This window comes from Chelonia mydas, chromosome 2 (genome assembly GCF_015237465.2).
Source record: "Chelonia mydas isolate rCheMyd1 chromosome 2, rCheMyd1.pri.v2, whole genome shotgun sequence".
NCBI classification, from domain to species: Eukaryota; Metazoa; Chordata; order Testudines; family Cheloniidae; genus Chelonia; species Chelonia mydas.
The window spans coordinates 233363183-233389424 of record NC_057850.1 but is presented as its reverse complement, the minus strand read 5'-3'; the positions used below and the strand labels follow the sequence as shown (position 1 = coordinate 233389424).

At 42.7% G+C, this 26242-nt stretch overlaps 1 protein-coding gene across 1 annotated transcript in view; it reads left to right on the top strand.

The window, feature by feature from the left end:
- The window catches only part of ITGB1 (integrin subunit beta 1), a 74222-nt gene extending 55415 nt beyond the window's left edge, over window positions 1–18807 (top strand). Inside the window, exons 14-16 of the mRNA XM_037890965.2 lie at window positions 1135–1367; window positions 4102–4268; window positions 17569–18807. Of these exons, the coding sequence (XP_037746893.1) occupies window positions 1135–1367; window positions 4102–4268; window positions 17569–17634 (466 nt within the window). The 3' untranslated portion in view covers window positions 17635–18807. The remainder of the gene's footprint in view (window positions 1–1134; window positions 1368–4101; window positions 4269–17568) is intronic.
- The last annotated feature ends 7435 nt before the right edge of the window (window positions 18808–26242 follow it).

Sequence of the window (26242 nt, the reverse complement as noted above, 5' to 3'; positions counted from 1 at the left end):
TCTGGTGATTTCCAGAAGTGGACCTCTTTGCCGCCGCCACCACTAACAGAAAGTGCAAACAATTTTGCCTGAAAGGAGGGTTGTGGTCTCTCACTCTGGGAGATGCTTTCCTTGTTCTGTGGACGAGGGGCCTTCTTTATGCATTCTCTCCAATGCCTTTGGTATTGAAGGTGATAAAGAAGATCAAGCAAGACAAAGCCAAGATAAAGGAGCATTACACTTTCTTACACCTCTTATATTCATTTAGATAGACTATATGGGCCATAACCCACCTACTGTCCAACATTTCAACAGTTTTAAGCAAGGTTCGGAGTTTGGTATAGTGAGACCTCAGCCTGCTTAGTACCATGGCAGACCCTTTAAAAACATTTTTTAAAGATACAGACGATAAAGAAAAACAGTTGAAGCATTGTAAACTATTAAATAAGGATTTCATTTTAACAACATCCTTTGATCCCTTTCCCTTTAGATGGAAACAGGTTTTAGAATAAAAAACCCTTGTTTGACAGTCTTTTAGACGGTATTAAAGAGAGTAATAACTGTCCTTTTTTGAAGAAAAAAGTAATAGTTAGTTAAGATGGGCTGGAGCTGTCGTTCCTGTTTTCTTAAAATCGGATTCTTTTTCCTAGAAGACAAAAATAAGACACACATAAAATAAAAGAGAAAAGAATAGCAAAGAGAGAAAATGCAGCTTTTGTCTCACTTATAATCTCACTGCTGGAGAAACACTGGCAGAGCACACAGTTTTACCAGGACTCTAAGACCTGTCCAATTTATACCAGCATCAGGCTGTTTAGGGCATCGCTTTTAATTTCCTCTTTATGGTCACAAGTTTACAGAAGTGTTGCAAAATATACAGTCTTGGTCAGCTAAGCCAGACTCTTATTGGACAGAAGTAAAAAGGAGAGCAATAGGAAAGAGAAGAAATGAGATGAGTAAGAAAAAGGACACGGGGCAGGGGGGGAGGGCGGGGTGTAGAGGTAGGGGGAGATGATAGATGGCAGTCTCACATTCCAGGTGGTATTTCTGCCTTCTTTGCCAATTGATTTTTCAATGAGATGGAAATTAATATACTAGAAATCTCCCTTTCATGAACATGTTTAAAAGTGGTGTTACTAATTTGTATTTCCACAGGGACTGTGTTCAATGCAGAGCTTTCAAAAAGGGAGAAAAGAAGGACACATGTTCTCAGGGTTGTAAGAATTTCAGCATGACACTAGTGGAAAGTCGAGATAAGTTACCACAGCCTGGCCAGCCTGATCCACTGACTCACTGTAAAGAGAAGGATGTTGATGACTGCTGGTTCTACTTCACATACTCAGTCAATGCAAACAATGATGCCATTGTCCATGTAGTGGAGACACCAGGTACGAACCCCTTAATGCATGTTTCCTTCACCTTTGTGACCAACTCTCTTTTGTTCCTTCTGTACTCAACACAGTTATATTGACTGACCTTTCTGAACCTTCAGACTGTATCCAGGAGTAGTATCCCCGCTCCCTCCTCTGAAACTAGGGCTGCTTGAGACTGGTGTTTGTGTCTCAAATATTGACACTGTTTACAGACTCCTACACTGACTGAAACAGATTTGCTCACATGACTTGGTGTATGGTGTATTCAAAAGTTTTTTTTCTTCCTGTTGACATACTTTAATCGTGTTTCTATAATGTCTTTTAATCAAGTCCTAAATACATTGATACAAATCTTTCTGATTTAGCTCAGGTTTGAAACGTGTTACAGGTTAAAACAAAAAACACACAATTAAGTAAAATGTCACATTATATGCCCAGCTTTGTACCGAATAGCAAAAACCTCCTTTGTTTATGCTTGATTATTTCTCTTCTCAGTCCTTGCTTTACTCAGACCACTTACCTTCAAGGAATTAATCCATAATACTCAGACTTCCTGGAGGTGGTTCCATCAAATATCTACTGGCAGAGGAAAAACTGATTCAACTGTGGTTTGATCAATGGTTTGTTATTTTCTGGGAAATTGGCTAGTTTAGATCAGTGTGCAGATGGCTTACTCTCTAATCAAGCTAACATCTCTTCTGAAAAGGACTTTTGCTTCCAACCATAGTAGTGGTTTCCTGACTGAGTTAGTGACTTAATATAAAATATACCTTTTATTAATTGTACACGATAGGTAGAAAGTTATGTCTCATTCTGCAGGATTATACGAATTGATAAGTGGACAAGATCGATCGTCTGCTTAGTTCAGTGGCCAACACCCGCTGTTTCAGGCATAAATGTGTTAATGCCCATAATGCACATATTTGTACAATGCTGCAGCTTTGAATGACATCCCTTCCTCATTCCAGTTGGTGAAATTTATGCCCTGAAGTACGAGATTTGTTTATCTGGGTTTTTTTATTTAATTTTAAATGTTATTTCTGTTTTATGGGAAATTGATGCAGATATTTGCAATAATCCATCTGATCAGTGAAGGCCAGATTTTCCCCTAGTTGCACTAGTTTAGTATGATGCCGACCCAGAGAGCTGTATATGTTTTGCTTAGTACAGCATTTTAAAGATTCATGGAATAGCTTCTCTACAGTCATGAACGTTGTATGGAAACTTGCATTAACTCACTATTTTTTGGTAATGTTCCCAAAATTTCATCTTTTACGGTTGAAATTTTCCGTGGTGAGGAGCATAATTTTTATACGTTAAAGAGAGCTGTTTGCAAACTCAGCTGACTGAATTTAAAAGCCAACAGTCACTTAGCATGTTTGATTTTAAAAACTGAATTAGTGAGTGACATTCTCTGTTGAACATGTCATTGACATGAAATGGAGGAAGGGCCACGCATAGCCTATAGCTGTTACTACAAAATATCTGACCTGGCCACTGAAGGCTCACAGGAGTTCCCCTCATCTAGATGGGGAGCAAAAGGGATCATAGGGGATCAGGAGAGAATAGGGAAAGGAAGAGGAGGAGAGGCAGTCTATCACTCTGTGCTAGGTGCTGTGCCCATGTATAATGAAGGGAATCCTCATCCCAAAGGGTTTATAATCTCAGTAGAATGTTCATTTGTCTCAGCTGACTTTCAAAATTTTGTAAAGTTCATTAATGGACTTTCTCATTTTATTTCCTTTAAAAAAAATTTAAAATTGGTTAATAACATTAGCATTCTGTAGGAATCTCAGCCCAACGAATAGGAGCAGGACTCAACATCAGTGTCCCTTGGGGTGATTCGATACAGTAACTATTCACCTTGACAGATTCCAGCAGTTTACTTGGGGCTTGATCTTGCACAAGTAAAGTTAATGGGAGTTTTTCCATTGACTAGAAGGGGAGCAGGATCAATCCTTTAGTTTAGGTGACTATTCAGAATTCTGTATTTAGCAAAACAGGTAACTTTTTTACAAGAGTGCTGGTTACCCTTGCCTTGCCTTCTCCATATAAATAACTTCCTTTGTTTGGTTTTAGTTAATTTTACAAGTATCATTTTTGTTCTGCAATTATTCATCCTTATGAATGAAAATGTCAATCATTTTTGCATCTCCTAGTTCAACAAAGCACTGGATTTCCATGTTGGAAAAAGTCTTGTAAAAATCTGTTAAATCTGATCCCTCTGCCTCAGGGGATCATGCTATTACAGTTTGGCTTTGTATAAATATTGTAACTTGAGGTAGAAACAAGGCCACACTTTTTCTATAAAGCGAGGGGTATTTTGGGACTATCTGGTTAATCCATATTACACTCATAAAGTCAGTTTTCCCCCTATCTTGTTATGTTCACAATTCATAATCAGCTTGTTCAAAAGTAGTCTAGAAGTCTAATCTTAAGGCTTCAAGTGCTATGAAATGCTTAGCTCTGTGTGGTCTTAAAAGCTGATTTGGTCAACAAAAGTCATTTCTCCATGGCATCAAAACTTGCTTTCTCACTATCTGTGTGTCTCAAAACTAGAATAAGAATCTTTGTAGATCTCAGTAGCTCTAATTTAGATTATTATTCACAGATGCATTTTAAATGTGAGAAATCATTGCTCTTGACAAGCTGGATGCTCTGAATATTGCACAGTATAATTTAAATTCTTCAGCAATTGTGCTTCTTTTACATTGTGCTAAAACTGTACTGTAATTATTCTATTCCCCAGAATGCCCCACTGGCCCGGATATCATTCCCATTGTAGCTGGTGTGGTTGCTGGAATTGTTCTGATTGGTCTTGCTTTATTACTGATTTGGAAACTACTTATGATCATTCATGACAGAAGAGAATTTGCTAAATTTGAAAAGGAGAAGATGAACGCGAAGTGGGACACAGTGAGTCATGAACCTTAAATTCAATAAAGCTACTGTTGTTACGGAAAGTACAAAAGGTTTTGCTTGTATGCCCCAAATATTTCAAGGTGCTCCTCTATAGGATTAAAAACTGGAATACAAAAAACCTTTGTTCAGAGTTGGTCTTGAACATATCTTGTACCATACTGTAAATAGTGATGAATTGTAAAAGAACATCTTTCGCCTAGGATTTATAACCTGACTAGATAAGCCACCATGTACTCAAAGGTTTAGGTTTTGAGTTCTAATTACTTAAATAATTTTGGCCGAGCTTGTAGAAAAGGAAACAGACTGAAGTGATAGTGCTAGACTAGCCCAACTTTGTTACTGTGACATCCGAGTATCACACCCTGTCTGTGGACCAAATTGTTACCTCAAATAATCAGACAGCTTCCATTAAAAGTTGATGGCAGTTGCATTTACAAAGTGTAGAAGAGCAAAAATCATCTTCCTTCTTTGACTGCTTACACATGTTCATTCCACTGTAGGTGTATGCGCACCCTGAGCACACTCACCAGAAATTTTTCCTTCAGTGGTACTCATCGGGGCAGCTGAGCATCCTCTGGAGCTGTGTGCTCATAGCACCGTATAAAGGGCCAAGTCGACCCTGCACACCCTCAGTTTCTTCTTACCGACTCTGACGATCGCTGGAACTGTTCTCCTTGCTACGGCAGGCTTTCTCAGTAGAACGTCTGTACGGTCTTGTTTGGGGATAAAGTGCGGTTATGTCCTCACTTTAGCTTCCTCCCAAAGGTGGTTTCCCAATTTCATAGCAATCAGGCAATCTTTTTACCAGTTTTTTACCCAAAACCACATGCAAACAGCGAATAACAGCGGCTTCATTCATTGGACATAAGATGTGCCCTAGCATTCTATGTAGAAAGGACCAAACCATTTCGTAAATCCACCCAACTGTTCATAGCAATAGCTGACAGGATAAAAGGTCTCCCCATCTCTATGCAGAGAATTTCTTCTTGGATCACATCATGCATTCTGAGGTGTTATGAGCAGGTGGGTGTTCCGCCATCAGTTATCCTGACTGTCCACTCCATGAGAGCATACACATCTTCAGTGGCATTACTAGCACAGATTCCTATTCAGGACATTTGCAGAGCAGTGACTTGGTCAGCAGTACATACGTTCTCTGCTCATTGTGCCATCACTCAACAGTCTAGGTATGATTCCAGATTCAGTTAAGCTGTTTTGCAGTCAGCATGTCCATAAACTTTAATCCCAGCTCCTACGCAACTGCTTGAGAGTCACCTACAGTGGAATGGACATGTGCAAGCATGTGAAGCAGAAAAAAGTGGTTTCTTACCTTTCCTGGACTGTTGTTCTTCAAAATGTGTTGCACGTGTTCATTCAGACTCGCCTTCCTACCCCTCTACATCAGAGTTGGCCGGCAAGAAGGAACTGAGGGGGCATGGAGTCGGCTGGACCCTTTATACCAGCACTATGAGTGCATGGCATCAGAGGGTGCCCAAGCCACCCCGACGGGAACAACTGAGGGGAAAATTTCCACTGACTATGCTCAGGGCATGCACACATCTACAGTCGAATGACATGTGCAACACATCTCAAAGAACAAGATATGGAAAGATAAGTAACCAGGTTTTTGTTTTTTGTTTTTGCAAGGAGACCTTAAATATATATACTCATTAAGGTCTGTGGGGAGGGTCAGTAATGGTTGAACATCGAACCTCAGTATTGATGTACAGAAATCTTGTGGGACTCAACACCCACGCATCCTTATAAGCAGAGTTATGCTTCGGTTATTCCCTTAGAAGGGCTTTATCCTTGTTTATTGATCTGCCGAGGGTTTTTCAGATTAGTATTAGAGTTCTACTACTAAATAATTTTTAAAAGAAAATTACTAACGTAATTTTCCTTTACATACAGCATGACCTTTCCTTTTTTTTATGATAGTTGAGAATGTTATTTTCTTTTGTTCTGTTGAATTATTCGACATTGACCATTTCTTTTACTTCAGCAAGAAAATCCAATATACAAGAGTCCTATTAATAATTTCAAGAATCCAAACTATGGACGTAAAGCTGGTCTCTAAGTCTCAGTTTGTATTTTCTTTTCAATTTCTTCTTTTTCTTTGCATGTCACTTTTAACTCATTTGAGACTCAGTGTCATTGCCAATTAATCACAGTTTGAGCCTTATTCTGTTGAACTGCTGCTGCTTAGGTTCTGAAATTGTACAGAGTGGAGCTTGAAAATCTTTAATCTGTATTAACAGCAACATTGCTTATTTATTAATATCAGTAGTACTTGCTTGAGAACTGAATTTATATGTGAAGTTGAAGAACACTATTTTATATAACGGAAAATAGAACAACAATTTAGATTGGTGGTGGAGGAAGGAGAATCTCTTTGGGCTTTTCTACAGTAGGGTTTTTTTGACTGTCAGTTAACTCAAGGTAGTTTTTTAGGGACTGTCCAGACTAGCCTTTACAGTTTATCTGGGATACAATTGTTTGTGGCTTTACTGGAACAAACTTTTGGGGAGCATCCAGACTAGCTTTTACAAATGTATTAATTACCTCAGTTAATGGGCAGTCAGCTCAAGGTAAAAAACAAAAAAACCCTGTCTAAACATACCCTTGAAGTGTGAAATATGTTCATTAATAATTTCATGATTAGATATGCAACCCATTCCTAACTTTCCCATCACAACTGGCAATGTCTTAATCCTTTGTCTCTCAGGTGTCATCTATGGCAGGGGTCGGCAACCGTCAGCACATGGCCCATCAGGGTAATCTGCTGGTGGGTCGCAAGACATTTTGTTTACGTTGACCGTCCACAGGTACAGCCTCCCGCAGCTCCCAGTGGCTGCCCTTTGCCGTTCCCGGACAATGGGAGCCGCGGGAAGCAGCGGGCCACAGGGACGTGCTGACCGCCGCTTCCCGCAGCTCCCATTGGCTGGGAACAGTGAACCGTGGCCACTGGGAGCTGCAGGGGGCCGTGCCTGCGGACAGTCAACGTAAACAAAATGTCTCCCGGCCCGCCAGCGGATTACCCTGATGGGCCGCATGCCGAAGGTTGCAGAGCCCTGATCTATGGGAATGAGGGAAGGTCATTTTCTTCCATAGCCAACTGTTAGTCTCCTTCTGCGTCCCTTTCCCTCCTGAAACTATGGCTGAACACTCCAACCTTCTATCTTAAATTGTTGGCTTCAGCTCTGTGCTGCTGACTGCCCCTGCTCCGCTGTTATAACAGCCACCAGCCATGAGGCAGTGAAGCAGGAGCTGCATCCGTCAGTTTGGCTCAGCATTAAGCCCATCACAAGGAAATTGTGTTCTGAGATTCTTAGCTGGTAGTAGCTTAGATCTTCTCTCCTCCCATGTCAAATGCTGAGGAGAAAGGCAGAAGGCAGTGAATGGCATCAGCCCAAAGATCTTATTTCTTCAACCCTAAAGCACAAGAAGCAGTGACAGCCAAATGCTGATGTACAGGTCAGGAAGCCAGAGAGGATGGGTTGTCTAAGGGAGATTAGAAGGAAGGGTTCCTAAGTGAGATTGCTCTCCTCCTTCCCCAGGGTCTCCAAAGAGGGGGATGAGAATAGAGAGGACAGGTAGGGAAACAGATGACAGGAGAAGGTTGGGGGCGGGGGTGAGAAAGATGGAAAATCTTGCAGGGGGGAAACAGAAGAGGGGGCTAATAAAGAAAATGGAAAAGGAGGAATTTGTCCATCACAATAGAATCTAAGTGCTGCATCTGTTATTTCAAAGTGGTGGGGGTTTTTTGTCAGGCAAGGCCCTGGACCCATAACTTGATTTTCTCCTACCTGGTCCCTTCTCATTTTTATGTGGTTATACCCTGGTATTATCATTAACTACTCATTCTCTCCCAGTTTTTCCTTTTATCTCCAAAATTCTTCCATTCTAACCATAAAAAACCTTTCCCAAGCCCTGATTATTTCTTCTCAACTATTGTAATCCTATTTTCCTAAACTCTCGCCTCATGAAACACACACTTTTTCAATCTATCCTGGCTGTAAAAATCATTTACCTTGTCCCTCATTCTGAACCATATCCAGCTCCATTTCCAGTTCCTTCACAGGTCTCCTGACATTTCCTGAACGATGTTTTAAGTTCCTTGTCCTCCCTTCTAAGACTCTACACAATCCAGCTCCTGCCTACTTCTTTATCATTCCTTTCCCCTTTCGTTCCATGCCTCATTCCATGCATCTCCGTATGGCTGGATCTCTCTTGGCCCTGCCATGCCTTTTTCTGATTTCTTTCAAAAGACTGCTACTCTTTAGTTTTCTCCTCAAGCAGGTGGTAAGAACCAAGATGAAAGTATCTTCACTCTTTTTTTTTTAAAAGAAGTAAAATAAACGTCTTGGTTGGCAGATCTCAGATGGTACTAAATGTCATCATTCAGTTTAATGGCTTGGGTCATTTCCCCCTCCTCCTTCCCCCCCCTTCTTTGTTGATGAGTTGTCTGTGTATATTTTACATTCTTTGAGGCAGAGGCCTTGTATTTCTACCAGCTTATTTTGGCTTGCACAGTGCTGGGGCTAAACAAATGATGATATTCTAAAAAAAAATTGTTTTAACTTCTAAAGAACAGAGACTTTATTGCAATTTTTAAACCATAAGTGTGTCTTAAATCTTGAGTAAGCTGCTGAAAGTTGTGTTAATTCCTTTTATTACATTTAGCTTATCTGCAATCATGTCTATTGTGAGCAACTTGATTAGTTAGACAGACATTTAGGGTATAAAAAATGCGCCGAAAATGTTTATCTCCCAAGCAATTCAGAAAACTTTGACATAGCCTTCCTGTTGTTACCTAAGAGACCTATGGGGTTTTTTTTAGATTGGCTTCTGCCTTTTTGCTGCTTTATTGGCATGAGGAGGCTTGTTTTTTTAAAGTTAACTTTTTGTCTTTTTCTTAACTTTAGAAATATCAGGAATGTCAAGGTCTTCTCTGACTTTGCTGGATGGCCTCAGCTCTATTGCTGTGAATCTGTTCAGAGTGGGGGTCGAGGGTGCCATGGATAGACTGAGTGGGTTTTTGGGAAGGAAATGGAATGTAGAGAACCTCCCCAGTAATGGATGCTTCACTCGAGGTCACAGTAGCAGCAGGCTTCAATCAATAACTTTTAATTCATGCACATCGTAGTGGTTCCTCTCAAACACTTTGGAGAAGAGCCATATACTGTTGCCATGGCAGGGAAGCTGGCTGCTGTGTCACCACAGGAAGAAGCCACTTCACTCTACTCCTAGGGTTTCCTTCTAGCAGGGCCCTGCGACACCTTCACTGTGATGCTCAATTTAGATCTGTGCCAGTGAATAGCATCCTACATTATCCAAGGGGTTAACTCCTGTCTAGCCTTCCAGCCATGCTTGGTGTGTCTCCTCCTTTCTGTATCCTCTGAAAAAGGGATATGTCTTTTTTGGGAGGGGTGCAGTTTCCAACATTGAAACTGGGCAGGGGATCCGCATAATGGTGTTGTTCAAAAAGACCTGATGGTATTTGTGAAGTGGAGTAGATAGTGAGAACCAGTTCTTGAGCAAATGTCAAAAGATTCTAGAGATAAGTTTTCCACGGTAACTTGGGTCGTAACTCAAACTAACTGCACATATCTTGCATATAGTTTTTGTGATTAGATGTTTTGTGATTTGTTTAAATTAAAACAGTACATCAATGGAGAAAATAGTAGTAAGAAGGCCAATGAAACATACTGTATACAGCAAGATACTTAACAAACAGTAATCTAGAATGCTACACACTGTGTAATGTAGCAGAGAGAATATTGTTGCAGGAACTGTAATTATATATCTTGTGAGCTTTAAATGATCTATCCTAGGTTTTCTATATCGCTTGATATCTAAGAGGTAGTTAATAGTTTCTTGCATGAACTACAAACCAGTGAAATGCTTAAAACAATATTGTTCAGAGGGTATGAATGGAAAAATTACTTCTAGTTATCTGCAGTGTTTTAACAGTGTTTGTCCTAGGACATTTGAGAGACAAAGTGGGTGAGGTAATACCTTTCATTGGACCAACTTCTGTTGGTGAGAAAGGCAAGCTTTCAAGCTTCACAAAGCTCCTCTTCAGGTCACCATGTGAAAGCCCAAAAGCTTATCTTTCACCAACAGTGAAAGATGCAGTGAATGATATTACCTCACTCACCTTGTTTCACTTATACAGTTATGGCATTTGCAATTTCCTTTTAAGATTTTTAAGCAAAATGGTTGTGAATCCACAAAGATACTTAGGGATTGCAATGCTCGGCATCATGGCACCTAGAAAATCTCAGGAACAACACTGAGATTCACATAGCAGGCTCCCTGTACAATGTGAATGCGGGGAGAGAGACATCTAAGAATGCGATCCACAAAAGCAAGCATATTAGGCAGGGATATTAAGCATATTAAGCTAACAAATGGCAGGTGCCAACTGGGGAAGGGGCACTAAGTCCCACCCCCTCTTAGAGATAGGTGCTTAAGTCTAGGCTACAGGGAGGATTTTAAATGCCTTCTTAGCATGGCTACCAGTTTGGGCTTCACATGCAACTTAAGCGGCCAAATGCCTGTCTTCCACTGGTTCGTGAATCACTCTGGGGCTTAGGTGGGAAATAAGTGTCCAGATGCTTATAGGGAGGCAGCAGTGCACATAATCAGATGCCGAAACGTAAGCACCCAGGGAAACCTTAACCTGAAAAACTTAGGTGCTGAGTGAGTTTAGGCATCGATAGATTTGACAGGAGTTCTGTGGATTGCAGTGGAGCTAAAACTGGGATTTGGGCACCTAAGTCTGGAATGTAGGTGCCCAAATCTTTCCATGGATCCCTCCCAATGTGTTAGAGTTTTAATGAGAATATTTTTGACATAATTTGACTTAAATATATGCGGACAAGTTAATGCTAAAAAGTTCTATTTTAGCCAGCCAGCCAGAATACACGTGGGAGCTAGACTAATACAGTTTCAGAGGAGCAGCCATGTTAGTCTGTATTCGCAAAAAGAAAAGGAGTACTTGTGGCACCTTAGAGACTAACCAATTTATTTGAGCATGAGCTTTCGTGAGCTACAGCTCACTTCATCGGATGCATACTGTGGAAACTGCAGAAGACATTATATACACAGAGACCATGAAACAATACCTCCTCCCACCCCACTCTCCTGCTGCTAATAGCTTATCTAAAGTGATCATCAAGTTGGGCCATTTCCAGCACAGTGTTAAATTTGTAAAGTTTCTTAACGTTTTAGTCTTAATGTATTAAAGATTCTATAATTTAACAAACTTAAATTAATGAGGCAGATATGAATCTGAATTAGATGCATTTTTTAAATAATAGAGTATTTATAAATAGAAAGCAAAAGCTATCCTTATATAATCCTGCTAATCCTTATATAAAAGGAGCATTATTGGTGTGTTAGATATACCTAGATCATTTTTTCTCAAACTTTTGTACTGGTGACCCCTTGTACACAGCAAGCCTCTGAGTGTGACCCCGTTTATAAATTAAAAACACTTTTTATATTTAACATTACAATAAATGCTGGAGGCAAAGCAGGGTTTGGGGGTGGAGTCTGATCCTCATGCAATAACCTTGCGACCCCCTGAGGGATCACGACCCCCGGTTTGAGAACCCCTGGCCTAGATAGTGTTTCAACAGGTATAGTGGCTATTAACAAGGAAACTAGACCAAAGCCTCAATCTTGCACTAAAAAATATGGCCAGTCCCCTACATCTGCATGCAGCCCTTTTTGAAGCCATTGGGGGCTCTGTGACATCACAGGGGTCTGCCAGTCCAGTCCCATTTCAAGTGGGACTACCTGATCAGTACAGAACTTCTATTGCACTTTTAGCGTGAGCAAGTTAGTGCATGGCACTCTGGTGCACTCTAGAATTTACACCCCACCTGGTGCACACTAATGCACCATGTAGATAAGCCCTGAGAGTTCTTGGTCTCAAATGAAGTGTAATTAGTTCTACTGTATGAATACGGTGTGAACAGCTAATGTTTCCAGAATCATTTCAGTTAAACTGTGCATGACATTTAGGTGGGCATGTGATAGAAATGGTTTATCTGCTAAATTTGCATGTTAAATGTGTGCTCATTTTGATTTACACTATCTTATAAATGAAATATATATCTTCCTTAAATAAAAACTGCAATACACTTATCTCAGAAGGTAAGATATTCTGTGAAACTCCATCACTAAGAGGTTAATAATGGAAAATAATCTTTCATATCTTAGTTATGAGTCAAAATTCAGTACAGATTGGTAATAACCAATGACTATTAGGTAGCCAATGTGAAATGAGTTTGGTCTAGTGAACAACTGTCCACTACTACATTGTTAGTCTTAGTAGAGAGGCTACAGATCAAGTGGGTCACAAGAGACTGAATTATTCGCACATTCCTAGGAGTGGTTACTCCAGCTCAGATTTGAGACATCCAGGTTGGGTAGCATGAGGAAGTTTGCATTATTGTTGCCTATTATGTACTTAATAGAGGACATCAGTCTCTCACTGGCACTGCACATAAACACTAAATTCATACAAATGTAAGAAAAGCACAGATATGAATGGAGACAGCTGCAAGACTTGCTTTGTTGTGTGCAAGTGCATCACTGTTATTGAAGTGTGTATGTGTTATCCCCCTACTCCATGTAGTATACACACACTGTACTATAGCCTTCCTTTGTTTAGTTAAATAAATATGAACCCAGACTTCTAGAAATCAATAAAATGACTTGATCTTTATTGTACTAAGGTCCACAGATCCATTACAATGGGTTCTTCAGCTCTTTTAGTCACTGGCAGCAATGGAATGCCCCAACCCCTGAATTTTCTTCCAATTTTATCACTTCCACAGTATCTTAGCCAGACCTCTCTGCTGTAGAGCTTTTTATTTCAAATTTCCATCTAACAGTTTGGCTGGCTAATGTCACAGGGCTGCATTTGCCTTTTGCAGAAATTACCCCTCAGCTCCACTTCAACTTCTGAAGTGTTTGCAGCAGGTGGTACTTCTGTGGGTTTTAGGGACAGAGCTAGGACAGAAAAGGCCAGAAGCAAAAGAAAGGGTCTATGTTGCCTGCTCTTACTGCCTATTAGGGGTGTCGTTGAGGAGCTCAGTCAACTCTGTTGGCAGTAAGCAGTTCCTCCCTCAGCCCAGACCAGGTGGGGTCACCAAGGGCCCCCCTTCCACAGGCAGGAAAGGAGCCAGATAAGATTGGAGACACTAACTCTACTGGGAAGGATGCAGAGAGCATCTCAGCAGCCCAATTCAAGTTGCGTGGCCAGCAAAGGAGGCAGGCACGATTAGAAAATTTAGCTCCTGGGCAAGGCGCTTCCTCTCTCCGTGAGACATTGTGGTCTGGAAGCCCTTGAAGACAAATAATGTGTCTTATCGTGAGTTGGCCAGTAACCTCAGTGGAGAGTAAGTGGCTGCAGGGGATGAAGTGGGCCATTTAGGGAATTCCACAATGAAGTGTAGTGAAATGGATATCTAAGGCTTTGCAGGTATTTCTGTGGGGACCAAAGTACCAATGAGCTTGGTTCAAAGTGTCTTGGTGTGGACATAGAGTTCACATGAATCCATACAGGCCTGAATTTTGGCCCTCATACAGGGCCAGTAGAAAAAGTGGGAGTCTGCAAAGGAGAGCTTACAATGACCAAAGTGTGCTACCAGTGGGATATCATGATAAAGATGTAGCATCTCAAAGCGGGGGGAGGCCTTCAGAGATACGTACATGCACCTGTTGAAACACGTTACTCCATCATGTTAAGAGTGGTGCATACGGGTCCCCAAACACTTGAGATGTGGTCCCCAGCAAGGGGTCCTCCTTAGAGGTGGATCAAACAAGGGAGATCAGATCTTTGTGAACTGCCATGCTGAGAAAATTACTAGCTTTGAGGAGGTGTGCTGGCTCAGCAGTTGGCTCTTTGCCCTCCTGGTATTACTCTCCTTTTTGCAATAAGGTGTTGGCCTTCCCATTTTGAGACCCAGGCAGGTAGGTGATGGTTAACTCGAACTGAGAGAAAAACAGGACCCACCTTAGCTGCTTTTGGTTTGAAGCTTGGGCCTTGCAGAGATGCTTGAGGTTCTTATCATCCTTGAACACCTGTCCAGGTGGCCAAGCCCTCTCAAGGTGGTGGCATCTCTCCTTGGACATGGTTTTAATTGCAGGCAGATACTTATCTAATATTGTCATTTCTTTCTGCTGGGGTGAGCTTGGGGAAGTAAAAACACAAGGGTGCAAGACTTGCTGGGGTCTGGGCTTCTGCGAGAGTACTGCCCTGATGGCTACAGGCAGGTTGGATTGGAATGCACTAGGATGGGGCCATTGTGAAGGTGGACTTGAGCTTGATGAAGGTATGGTAGGCTTCTGGTGACAAAGTGAACCAGACAGTCTTATGTAGGAGTTAGGGGAGCTATTTTTCCTGAGAAGTCAGAAATAAATTGCTGATAAAAATTGACACAGCCCAGTAAGTGTTGTAATTCACGGGGATTGTGGGTAGCTGACCAGTCACAGCTTTTTTGAATCTGAACACACCCTGGGAAGATGACATAGCCCAAAAATTTGATGGAGGACTGGTCAAAGAGGCATTTTTCCAGATTGGCATGCAAACCATGCTTCCACAGCAGATCAGATGTGGCAACCGTGTTGTTCTTGGTTCTCTGAGAACAGTAGGATATCACTGATATAAATGACGACATACTGTTCCCCTGTGTCCCTGAACACACAATTCATAAAGTGTTGGAAAGTTCCAGGGGCATTGGTTAGGCCAAATGGCATAACTAAATATTCAAAGTATCTGTACCATGTATGAAAGGTTGTTTTCCACTCATCCCTGACTTTTATGCACTATTTTGTAAGCTCCCTGATGGTCTAGCTTCATGAGGATTGTGGTTGTTCACACACAATCTAGAAATTCCAGGACAAAGAGGCAGAGAATACCGGTTGCAGATTTAGGGCTCAATAGTCCCTGCAAATGCACAGTGCCTCATCCTTCATACAAAAAGGACTAGAGCCCCTGCTGGGGAGGAAGAATAACAGATGAAGCCCTTCTTGAGATTTTCTTGGGTATAGATGCATAGTGCTTCCAGACTCTGGTTTGGATATGGTGTATATTTGTCCATACAGGGCATTCACCCCAAGCTGCAAGTCTATGGGACAGTTCTAGGCCTCCTGTAGGGGACAGGAGGGACGTGGGGTTTTTTTCTCAAAAATGTTAGTGTGTTCCTGGTATTTCTTGGGGAGGTGGGATTCTGGGCTCAAGGCAATTTCTTTCTCACTAGCCCCCACTGTTTTTCCTTGGGTAGTAATATCTGTTCCAGGGGAACAGGCATTGGCTAACATGGAGGTTGCAGGCCTGCTTTTTTTCAATAATCGGAAGAAAAGTCAAAGCTCTTCCCTCATCAGGAGATATGCGGGTAACGCTACTCCAAACAAAACACAGTATTCCAAGTATTATTGGGAAGTGCTGAGAGCTGATCACATTGAAGTATAGTAACATGCGGTGCTCTCCCACTCTGGCCTCTAAGGGAATGTCTACACTGCAATTAAAACCCTGTGGCTGGCCCAGGCTAGCTGACTCAGGCTAAAAACCCTGCAAGTGGGGAGGGTCCCAGAGCCCAGGCTTCAGCCTGAGCTAAAATGTCTACACTGAAATTAAACAGCCCCTTTAGCCCAAGCCCTGTGAACCTCAGTTAGCTGGCACACGCTAGCTGCAGGTTTTTAATTGCAGTGTAGACATATCGTAAGAGAACAATTTCCTGGGTTACTGGATCAGATGACAGGGGTGACCCATCAACTGTTTCTACCGGGTCTGATTAAGATTTGGGCCAAAGAGGAATTTGTAGGTTCTGGGCAGCCATTGCATCTATAAAACTATCAATGGCTTGAGAGTTGACCATGGCTAACTGCAGGGGAATCAACTTCAATCCTCCTAGGACACATAAGTGCAGTGTTTCAGAGTAGCAGCCATGTTAGTCTGTATCTACAAAAAGAAAAGGAGTACTTGTGGCACCTTAGAGACTAACAAATTTATTTGAGCATAAGCTTTTGTGCAGTGCAGGCATAAGTGCAGTGGTACCTGTAGGTGTGGTGAGGCTCCATGCGGTTTAGGTTTGGTTCTCTTTAAAGGTGGGGGAACTTAGGTCTTGGTGCTGGGTGACACCCAGGCTGTACCCCCTTACTGGGCCTGGGCCGGTCCATTTCCTGATTTCAGTCTGGATGGACAGGAATTGAGGGAATGTTCCGATATTCTGCAGTAGAAACAGGGGTTAAGTTGCCAGTGGTATTCCTTTTCCTCCAGGATCAAACATTTGCAACCCAGATCCACTTGCATCGGTTCCTGGCTTGATTCTAAAGATCTGGATGCAGTGGGGGTAGGGGGTGGCATTGGGCCCCCTTTCTCTCTTCCTTTCACTCACACAGCGAGGTGTCAATACAAAAGACAAGATCAATGAAGGCGCCGAGTCAGGTGGGCTCTCTACATGAGCTAGCTCATCTTTTACCTCTTCACTGCACTGGAACTGGTTCAGATATGTTCCAACGAGAATCTAGCTGTGTCATTTGTTCCAACATCAAGGATAATCAGTGGATTCTTTCCAGCTCCCATTAGTATGCTCTTCAGCCTCCTGTCCACATCTCATAGCTTAGCTCCTGGAAGACAGCACACCCTTCTGTTCTCCAAACTTTGTCACCTGGGAACAAAGTCAGTCAGAACTACAAATGCTCAGTAACTGAAATTCAGGCAACTTTTATTTAAGAGCCTAAATTCAAGCATTCCAGTTCAAAAAATGTTGAGTGAAATGCTCCCCCCAACTCCTTCACCAGTATGTCATGAGATCGAAGATGTAGAGCCTTCGCCTGATCATTCAGCCTGCAGATGAGCATGTGTGGTTCATAAATTATAAGGGAACCATGTGGCATATCCTAACATGAGAACAGCCATATTGGGTCAGACCAATGGCCCATCTAGCCCAGTATCCTGTCTTCCGACAGTAGCCAATGCCAGGTGCTTCAGAGGGAAAGAACAGAATAGGTAATCATTGAGTGACCCTAAAATAGAGATCTGTCCTAACATTTTAGCGTTTATTAGCTAAGCATGCCTTTTACTAAAGTTGATGGAGAAAATCTTGCTGTTCAGACAATTTAAGCTAGTATTTACTTACAGCATCTGGAAACACTACAGATCAATGGGTAATATCTTAAAATATGTCTTTTGTTTGCAAAGTTGTCATAAATGCAATGCTTGTTGTGTGTACTTTTAATACTAATGTAAACATTTCTCTCTCTTTTTTTTTAGGGTGAAAATCCTATTTACAAGAGTGCAGTGACAACTGTGGTCAATCCTAAATATGAGGGAAAATGAACACTACTTGTATTACTTCACAACACTGTATGCAACGTAGCAATTTTTGTAGTCACAGTAAGATAGATTTAGGGCAATTCTGCAGTGATTTTACTAACTCATTACATGTAGGTTTGTTTCCTATGCAGGTTTTAAAAATGTACAATATGTAATTTTATTTTTTTTTTCAAATAAAATAATCAGTGCCAGGGGACTGACAGAAAACTTGAGACTGCATAGCCTAATCAGCTAAGGTCACATGGTGCCTTTTTGACCTTTTCCTTACTGTGCTGTTCAAATGTAGGTCTTCTGTGGGAAGTGTACGATACTGCTGTGATGTGACTGGGAGGGAAACGGTGAAATCAATCAGTATGAGGGCTCTGCCTAGCCACTGAGTATTAAAAATTAAGTTTTAGCTTTACAGGGTTATCAGGGCTTGAGTTTGCAGACATAGTTAAAATGTTAACTAAATATTTCCTTGCAAACTCACACATTTTTTTTTAAAGTTAATCAATGACTGGGTAGCTGTTAGATATATCTGGTTAGAAACAGTAAGGTGAATAGGATGGAAACAAATGGTGTAAAAGGCTGTGAAAAGTGTCTGCATAGCTATAATTAAATTGTCAAGTGCCAGGTTATGGACAAATTGAAGGGGTTAGGAAGAAAATTTTAGGAAGGAAAAGCTTTAGAATTTGTGCCATTTTTCAAGAAGTTGCTGCTTAGTATCTTGCATATTTTTTCTTTGTAAATTCAAGCCCTGGCCGGCCTGCAGTACCATGAAGCACTCACCAGGACATCCTCTAAATACATGAGGGCCTTAATTCATATAGTGTCCTTTATGGTAATGTTTCCTTGCTTTAAAGCCTGGTGCCTTGTCACCTTTCTAATCTTTTAATGTATTTGGTTGCAATTTTTGTAATATTTTTGTATCAGCACAACTTTATTTTCTTTTGCAGTCTTGGCTGTACATTTGCCTTTAACCTGTAGCTGAGATTGCATAGTTTGTACTGTGACATGACTGTCACTGTCAGGTTTCATTTTTGACATGTGCCATGTATATTTGCCTGTGAACATTAAGATTGCATCTGTTCCAAATTGGTTATGTTGTTTTAAGTGCCTTTTTATTTTAACAGATGTTCACTTTTTACAGTGCTATTACTGAAGTTATTTATTAATTAAAAGTACCTAAAAACACCTAAACCTCATCTTGTCTTTCTACAATGGGGATGTTAATACTGTTCAAGCAACCTGTACAATCTTTATAATGTACAAAATTGTATCAAAGTTAGGGTTCCTCAAATATTATTTTTTTAAAAAATTCTTAAATCTAGCTGCCTACAATAGTCAATTTTAGAGTTTAGGGAGGAGGAAGAGAGGTTATATTTATACCAAATATGCTCTTTGGACCAAGTATCGGGAAAGTGAGTTAATTATACAAAAGTAAACTCAAAATTATTTGTTCAAACGTAAAAAGAATAGAATTCTTACACTGTGCACAAAATGAAAGTTGGTTTTGTGTAACCACAGTTCTTTGAGGTGATTCTGCATACTCCCACTTATGGGTATTGCACCGCCTGGTGCTACCTAACACTGTAACCTTTTCCAGGTTGTGCCCATGTGCCCCCTCTCCTCACTGTTTCTGAACTTTTTGAGGGAGAGGCTATGTAAGGGTGTACTGTGCACTCTACTGCCTCAATTCTTTCCTCTTGCCTCTGCTGTCCCAGAGAAGCCATAATGGGACTCTGAAGAAGAGCAGAATGTGGATGGGAAGCACGACTATGTAGAGTCATTTTGAAGAACTCCAGTTACAGATGATCTTCACTTCTTCTTTGAGAGGGTCTGCATAGTCCCACTTATCGGTATTTTGACAAGCAGTGCAGAAAACTCAGGAGGTGGAAGTGCTTTAATTTAATAATAATTCAAGCATTGCTCTGCCTCATTTGGCATCTGCTCTTGAAGCCAAATCTAGACCATAATGTTTAGTGAATGGATTTACTGACTTCGGAGTAGCAGTCTTGTAAATTTGTAAAATAGGAACATATTAAGTGCTGCTACAGCTCTAGTAGAATGAGGACATACAATAGTAGGCACAGAAATATCTGCTAACTTGTAACATTCAGTGATATATTGTTTAACCCACCTAGAATAGTCTGAGCAGACACACTATGACTAGAGCCCTGTGCGGATACAAAACATGTATCTCTGCAATCCACAATCGTGGTCCGCGGATATCTGCATATTTGCAAGGCTCTAACTATGACCCCACATTATACTTAGCATAAAAAACAACCTACATGATTTCGTAAAACTCTTAGTTCTATGTAAATAATAAGTAAGCTCCCTTCCAGTATCTAAAGTGTGTAACATATTCTCCTCTATGTGGCTTAGGGAAAAATATTGGTAAACTAATTGTCTGATTGTAAGAAACTCAAATACTTTATTTGGTAAAAACCTGGGGGATCAAGTCTAAGAACACACTCATTACAGCATGCAGTTCTCCCTTCTGAATATAGTATAGCAATAATGAATACGGTTTTAATAGATAAATAAAATAAGGAACATTCCACCAAGGTTTCAAACAGTGGTTTCATAAACATAGATAAGACCTGAGAAAGATCCAAAGAGGGAACTGGATCCCTCAAAGGATACATCCCTTCATAACCTTTTAACTGTATCATCCACAAACAGCAATCTATCACTGCCAAAAAAATGGTAAGCTGAGATAGCTGCCAAGTGAACTTTAACAGGAACTAGATAACTCTTGAAATTTTAAGTAAGTTAAATACTCCAAAATGTAGAAGCTGAAACTGGAAAATCAAAGCAACACTTTCTAGTAGACTGCTTTCTAAAATGGAGCAGTCTATTCTGCACTAAGAAGGAACTGGACTGTTTAAGGTTAGTCCAAATCCAATAGCTTAGGCCATCACATGAAGAGACTGAGGGACCTGCCTTGCTAATGTGGCAAGAGATCTGGAGACAGAAATGCATGCAAACTCTGTGTGACAGCTGAAGCAGGTCCAGATACTACTGCTGTCTTGGCCAAGCTGGGACAGTCAGTATCGTTCTTGCCCTGTCCTGATTAATCTTCTTCACCATTTTCTGAATTAATTGAAATGGAGGGAAAGCCCCTTTTCCACTGCCCAAGGATGGTGTCTGAGTTGGACTGACTGCCCTTCCTGCTCATGAACAGAAGAGACTACGCTTTTTATTGAATCTTGTTGCAAATAGGTTTACAGCAGGCCAACCACAACTGAAGATGCCTTTTGCTATTTGACCTTTGAGGGACCACTCATGCCTCTGAAAATTGTCCCTGCTGAAATGATCTGCTAGCATACTGCTCTCCCCTGTCAAATGCAAGCCCACCAGCTAGACCTTGTGAAGAATGCACCATAATTCCATAATCTGACCACTTCAGCATGTAAGTGGAAAGAATGAACACCCCCCTCTTTGTTCACATAATATGTAGTGATTGTGTTGTCTGCTGCTACCTGAATAATCTTCCACTCTACATAAGGAAGGAAAGATCTGAGCGTCAAAAGAGTGGCTCTTGACACCAACACATGTATATGCAAGCTCGTTTCCTGAAAAGCCCTTTGGCTTCTGATTATGATATGGCCTAAATGCACACCCCATCCTTGTTGGATGAATCTGAAGTTATTGTGACCGATGGTGAAAGGGGAATTGAACAGGATGCCTCTGAGAACGTTTGGTCTGTCCATCTATCATCTCAACAAATTGAGGACATTCTGAGGCATGGCAACTGTCGCAGGGCAAGCGCGCCCCATCCCTTTTGGGTTGGGGTCAGGGTAGTTATTTTCCCGTGGCTGAGTCTGTACGATCCCCCCCTTGCCTCAGGATAGCGTGGCCTAGGGGTAAAAGTCAATATGGCTGCCCTTTCTCAGGGCTTTGTGGCCCCATGGTCAGAGTCAGTACAACTGCCCTCCCCCTCAGGGCTGCATGTCCCGTTGGTCAGAGTCAGTATGGCTGCCTTGTTCAACAGGGCTGTGTGGCCTCGCAGAGAATCAGGGGTAGTAGGCTGCCAGCTAGGGGTGGGTGGCAGCTGAGTAGGAGGACCCAGGCCCTCCCTGCTCCACTGGGTCTCAGCTCAGGGCCCTAGCAGTGGCAGGAGTGCTCACCACTGGGTCGGTGGGGCATCCATCCGAAACACGATGATGCCACCCAGCACACTGATTAAGTCCCCCAAACTACTTCCTACCCTGTCCCTGGTGTGGTAGTCCTGGTGTCTCCAAAGTCCATAGGCTCCTCAGCCTGTGTGGCTGTCAACATCTCCGTTGGCCCTTGGGTGTCCACAGGAGCTTGGGCATTCGCCTGCGTCTCAGTGTCTCTGGCCTCTGCCATCTGGTGCCTCAACAGTTCCCGGCCTGGAGCCTGCAGCAGGCACCCTCCTTCCTCAGCAGTCAGCCCCAAATGAGTTGTGCTGCTCCCTTTTATACTGGTCTCCAGACAGAGCATGTCCAGCAGGCCCAAGGGGGCATAGCCTCCTCAGCCGAGAGAGCAGAGTTGACCCTTGCCGTACCAGTGTGGGCAAGCACGCCTTGTCACAGCAACAAACATTTGAAGACTGTGACTTGAGACATCTGCATCAGCCTCATTCTGAGATGAGTAAATGGAGTTACATAAGTTGTAGCTGCCATCAAACTCATGAGATCCCGGAAGAGGCCCTCTTTCTGGGTTTGGCAGGTTCGCCTTTGGAAAACAGATTGCTCTATTTTCATAAACCTGTCCTCTGAGACAAAGGCATTCATGGTGATTGAGTCCAATATAAAACCTATAAGAAGAATTCTTTAGGTTGGGCATAGATCTTTTGTGTGTGTGTGTGTGTGTGTGTGTGTTCAGAAGCAGACCCAAATCTGAAAGGAGAGAGGTTATAAAACTGATGGGACATAATAGTTCTTCTTTGTGTAATGGTTCCTATTGTATTCCACTGAGAGTTCAACGCACTCCCTACATCTGGAGCCAGAGGTTTTGAAAGCCGTAGTGTCTGTTGGTCCGCACATGCCCTTGCTCTACCTCATAGTTTTGCCGAGGCAATAAAGGGCAGGGTGGACCAACCACACTCTCAGTTCCTTCTTACTGCTGCATGGTCCAAGTCGGAGCCTCTACTGTTCTCTCGTCTCTTGTGACGCACTTTCTAAAACACAGAAAAAAGACTGTTTTACTCTTGTATATAGGTAATATTTTTGTTGTTTAGGTAATAGTTTTTAGTGTACCAGTAGCTTTTAGGATTTGAGGACTTTGGACACTGTTTTTCCAGCCTCCCATTCCCCCCTCAGTGCCCTGACCTGAGTACTGGCTTATACCGAAGACAGCAGCGTTCAAGATCTGCACCTCCTGCTCTTGCTTATTCTCTGTCAGTGACGAGCACCAACACTGCCTTTTCTGCTTGGGGGAAGTCCACATTGCATCCAGGTGCAGTATCTACCTCCCAAGCCATACCCAGGAAGGCCAGGCCCTCCGTCTCAAGGAGCACCTCATGGAAGTCGCAATGAGGCTGCAGTTGGATCCTGGCCAGGGAACACCCCCCCATCCCATACATCAGCCTGAGGAATCGAAGCGTGAGTCTCCTATTGAGGCGTTCAAGTCTGGTTCCACTGGAGTTATGGATCCCATGTCAGGGCCTAGTCATGAGGCAAGGAAGCATATGCGTAAACATGGCAGTAAGTCTTCCTCAAGGCCCAAGAAGGACACTGCATCTTCCACAAGTTCCAGCCACGGAGACATGGCATGTTCCAAGGCTCACAAATATGACAAGAAGTCACACAGAATACTGGACCCACTGGTCCCAGTTATCAAGCGATGTACCCCTTCCAGATCAGCACCGTTGAAGTCAAGCAAACTCTCAGTTCTGAGACAGTCCTTTGTTCCAGCTCCTGTTCCAGTTTTGTTTCCAACTGCAGAGTGCATGCTGCTGGCACTGGGGAGGCTCAAGTCAGCACCCAGCCTTAATGAACTCTTTGTATTGGAAGAGGTGAGGTCTCCACGTCTTCAGGTGCATCAGCCACCTAAGAGAATACACTCCCCTGCTTTGGACTTACCTCCTTCGGGTCATATTCCTGACCCTCTCTTATGACTCCCAGGGTCCCAGTAGCACCACCATTCGAACAAGGCTCTGATTTCTCGGCATCGGAGGACTTTGATAGAAGGAAAGATTCACCTCTTCTGTACCATCAGCATGACTATCCAGAGGTCCCACCGGCTCAGTGGCAATACCCTCCCTTGTCTCATCTCAGGAGTCATTGGTACCCCTCTCTGTGGGGCCCTCTGCACCAACCGCCAGATCCTCCTAGTAGGTCGTACTGGGGGTCTTGGCCCCAATATCTGCCTTTGGAACCTTCCCGATCAGCCCAAGAAGAATCCCCCATCTTGCACCTCCAGCCTTTGTCAAGTAGGCACTCAGAACTGGGGTTGGAGGATGCACTGCTTAGCCCAACTCTGACGGTAGCGCCGGAACCAGAGCAGTTCACTTCATCTTCTCCAGATGCAGCAGCATTGTCTACTCGTTCCTCCCACCCGGATGACTACCGTCAGTTCCAGGAAATAGTTACAAAGAGAATCTGATGTCCCCCACATTCCGCTGGAGGAAATGCAGGAGAGCCAACATCGGTTATTTGATATTGCATGCATTGGTACCTCCTCAAGTGGCACTACTGATCAACGATACCATTCTCCAACCAGCCCAAACTGACTGGCATACTCTGACCACTTGCACACTGACCCCAAAGGGTGCGGAAAAGAGCTACTATGTACAAGCAAAGGGGTCTGAGTTCTGTTTTCTCACCTCCTGCCCAATTCTCTGGTTATACAAGCAGCAACAGAATGGGTCCAACAGCAACATCCGCATTCTGCTCCATCATACAAGGAGGATAAGAGACTGGACATCCTAGGTTGCAAGGTCTTTTCTTCAACCAGCCTTCAGTTTCAGATCTCCAACTACCTGGTATTATTAGCTAAATATGACTTCCTAAATTATGGTCAGCTAGTGGACAAGCTTCCCCAGCAGGATCAAGCTTTCTTCCAGATTATCTTAGAGGAAGACAAACTGGTCATCAGAATGACACTGCAGTCTCTGGTGGATTCGGCAGACACATCTTTGCGCACTATGACCACAGGAATTGTCATGAGAAGGGAATCCTGGTTGCATTCATCTGATTTCCCCAGGGACGTACAATATACTATTGAGGACCTCCCTTTTTATGAATCTCACCTCTTCAACCAGAAGACTGATGATTCCCTGTAGTCCTTCAAAGACTCCAGAGCCATTCTGCAATTGCTGGGTATCTGTACACCAGCACCCATGCTCAAGTTTTACCACCTGCCTCCTACACAATGGTTCAGAACTCCTCAATTCTTTCATCGGTGCCCTACGAGCCTCCTCGTAAGCATCAGAAGACCTACTGATACCATCCTCCTGGTCCGTCCACACAGTTTTCAACACCACACAGTATTCACATAAGCAATATTTCTGAGTGCATCTGAGCCGATAACCATGTTTCATCCTACCGTATGTATGACCCACCTCCTTTCCTTTTTGCAACATGTAGCTCTCTTTTTACCAGCTTGGAGTGTGATAACAATGGACAAGTATGTCCTGGATGTCCTTTGACATGGTTATACAATCGAGTTCATGACACTACCTCACCACATCCACATCCCCCATCCTCTGGGACCACTCTCACAACAGTATACTTGCCCTAGAGGTGGACGTCCTACTGCAAAGGGGAGTGTTAAAGCCTGGTCCTATGGCCTTTCAAGGCGCAGGGTTCTATTCCAGCTATTTCCTGGTACCCAAGAAGAAGGAAGGATGGAGACCAATCTTAGATCTCTGTCATCTCAACTGCTTCATACACAAACCAAAATTTTGTATGGTTACCCTTGCAGCCTCACTAGAAAGGGGCATGTAGTTTACAGCTCTCTAGAAACAAGACACTTACTTCCACAAAGATATCCATCCTACCCATAGGAGATTTATGGTAGACTCTCAACACTTCCAACACAGGGTTCATTTCTCCCTTTGATGGTGGACAGACCCAGTTCAGGTTTGCACCAGGATACTCTTCCTTCCGTCTTCCCCAAGCATGGGGATCATCACAGATGTGTCACTCAATAGATGGGGTGCCGACATGGGTGAGCACATGACGCAAGGAACTTGGATCACTCGGGAATCCAGGATCAACATCCTAGAACTTCGGGCGGTAAGGAGAGCATGTTGCACATTTCTCCCGTCCATTCACTCCCGTCATGTTCTCTTCATGTCAGATAACTCCACCACTGTTTACTGCATAAACAAACAAGGGGCCATGAAGTCACTTTGTGTGGAAGTGGTTTGTCTCTGGGACTGGTACATCACCCACAAGATCCTGTTGTCAGCAGCCTATCTTCCAGAGACTCAGAACCTAATTTGCAGACTCTCTCAGCAGGAAATTTGTGAACGACCACAAATGGGAGCTACACGATGCTGTGATCACCAACATTTTGGACTGCTGGGGGACTCTAACCAGAGATCTCTTCACCTCCTCCACCAACAACAAATGCATCCAGTTTTGCTTGGTGCCCTTTCCCAAGGTGATGCCCTAGTCATACACTGGTTGGAACAAATCAATTATGCCTT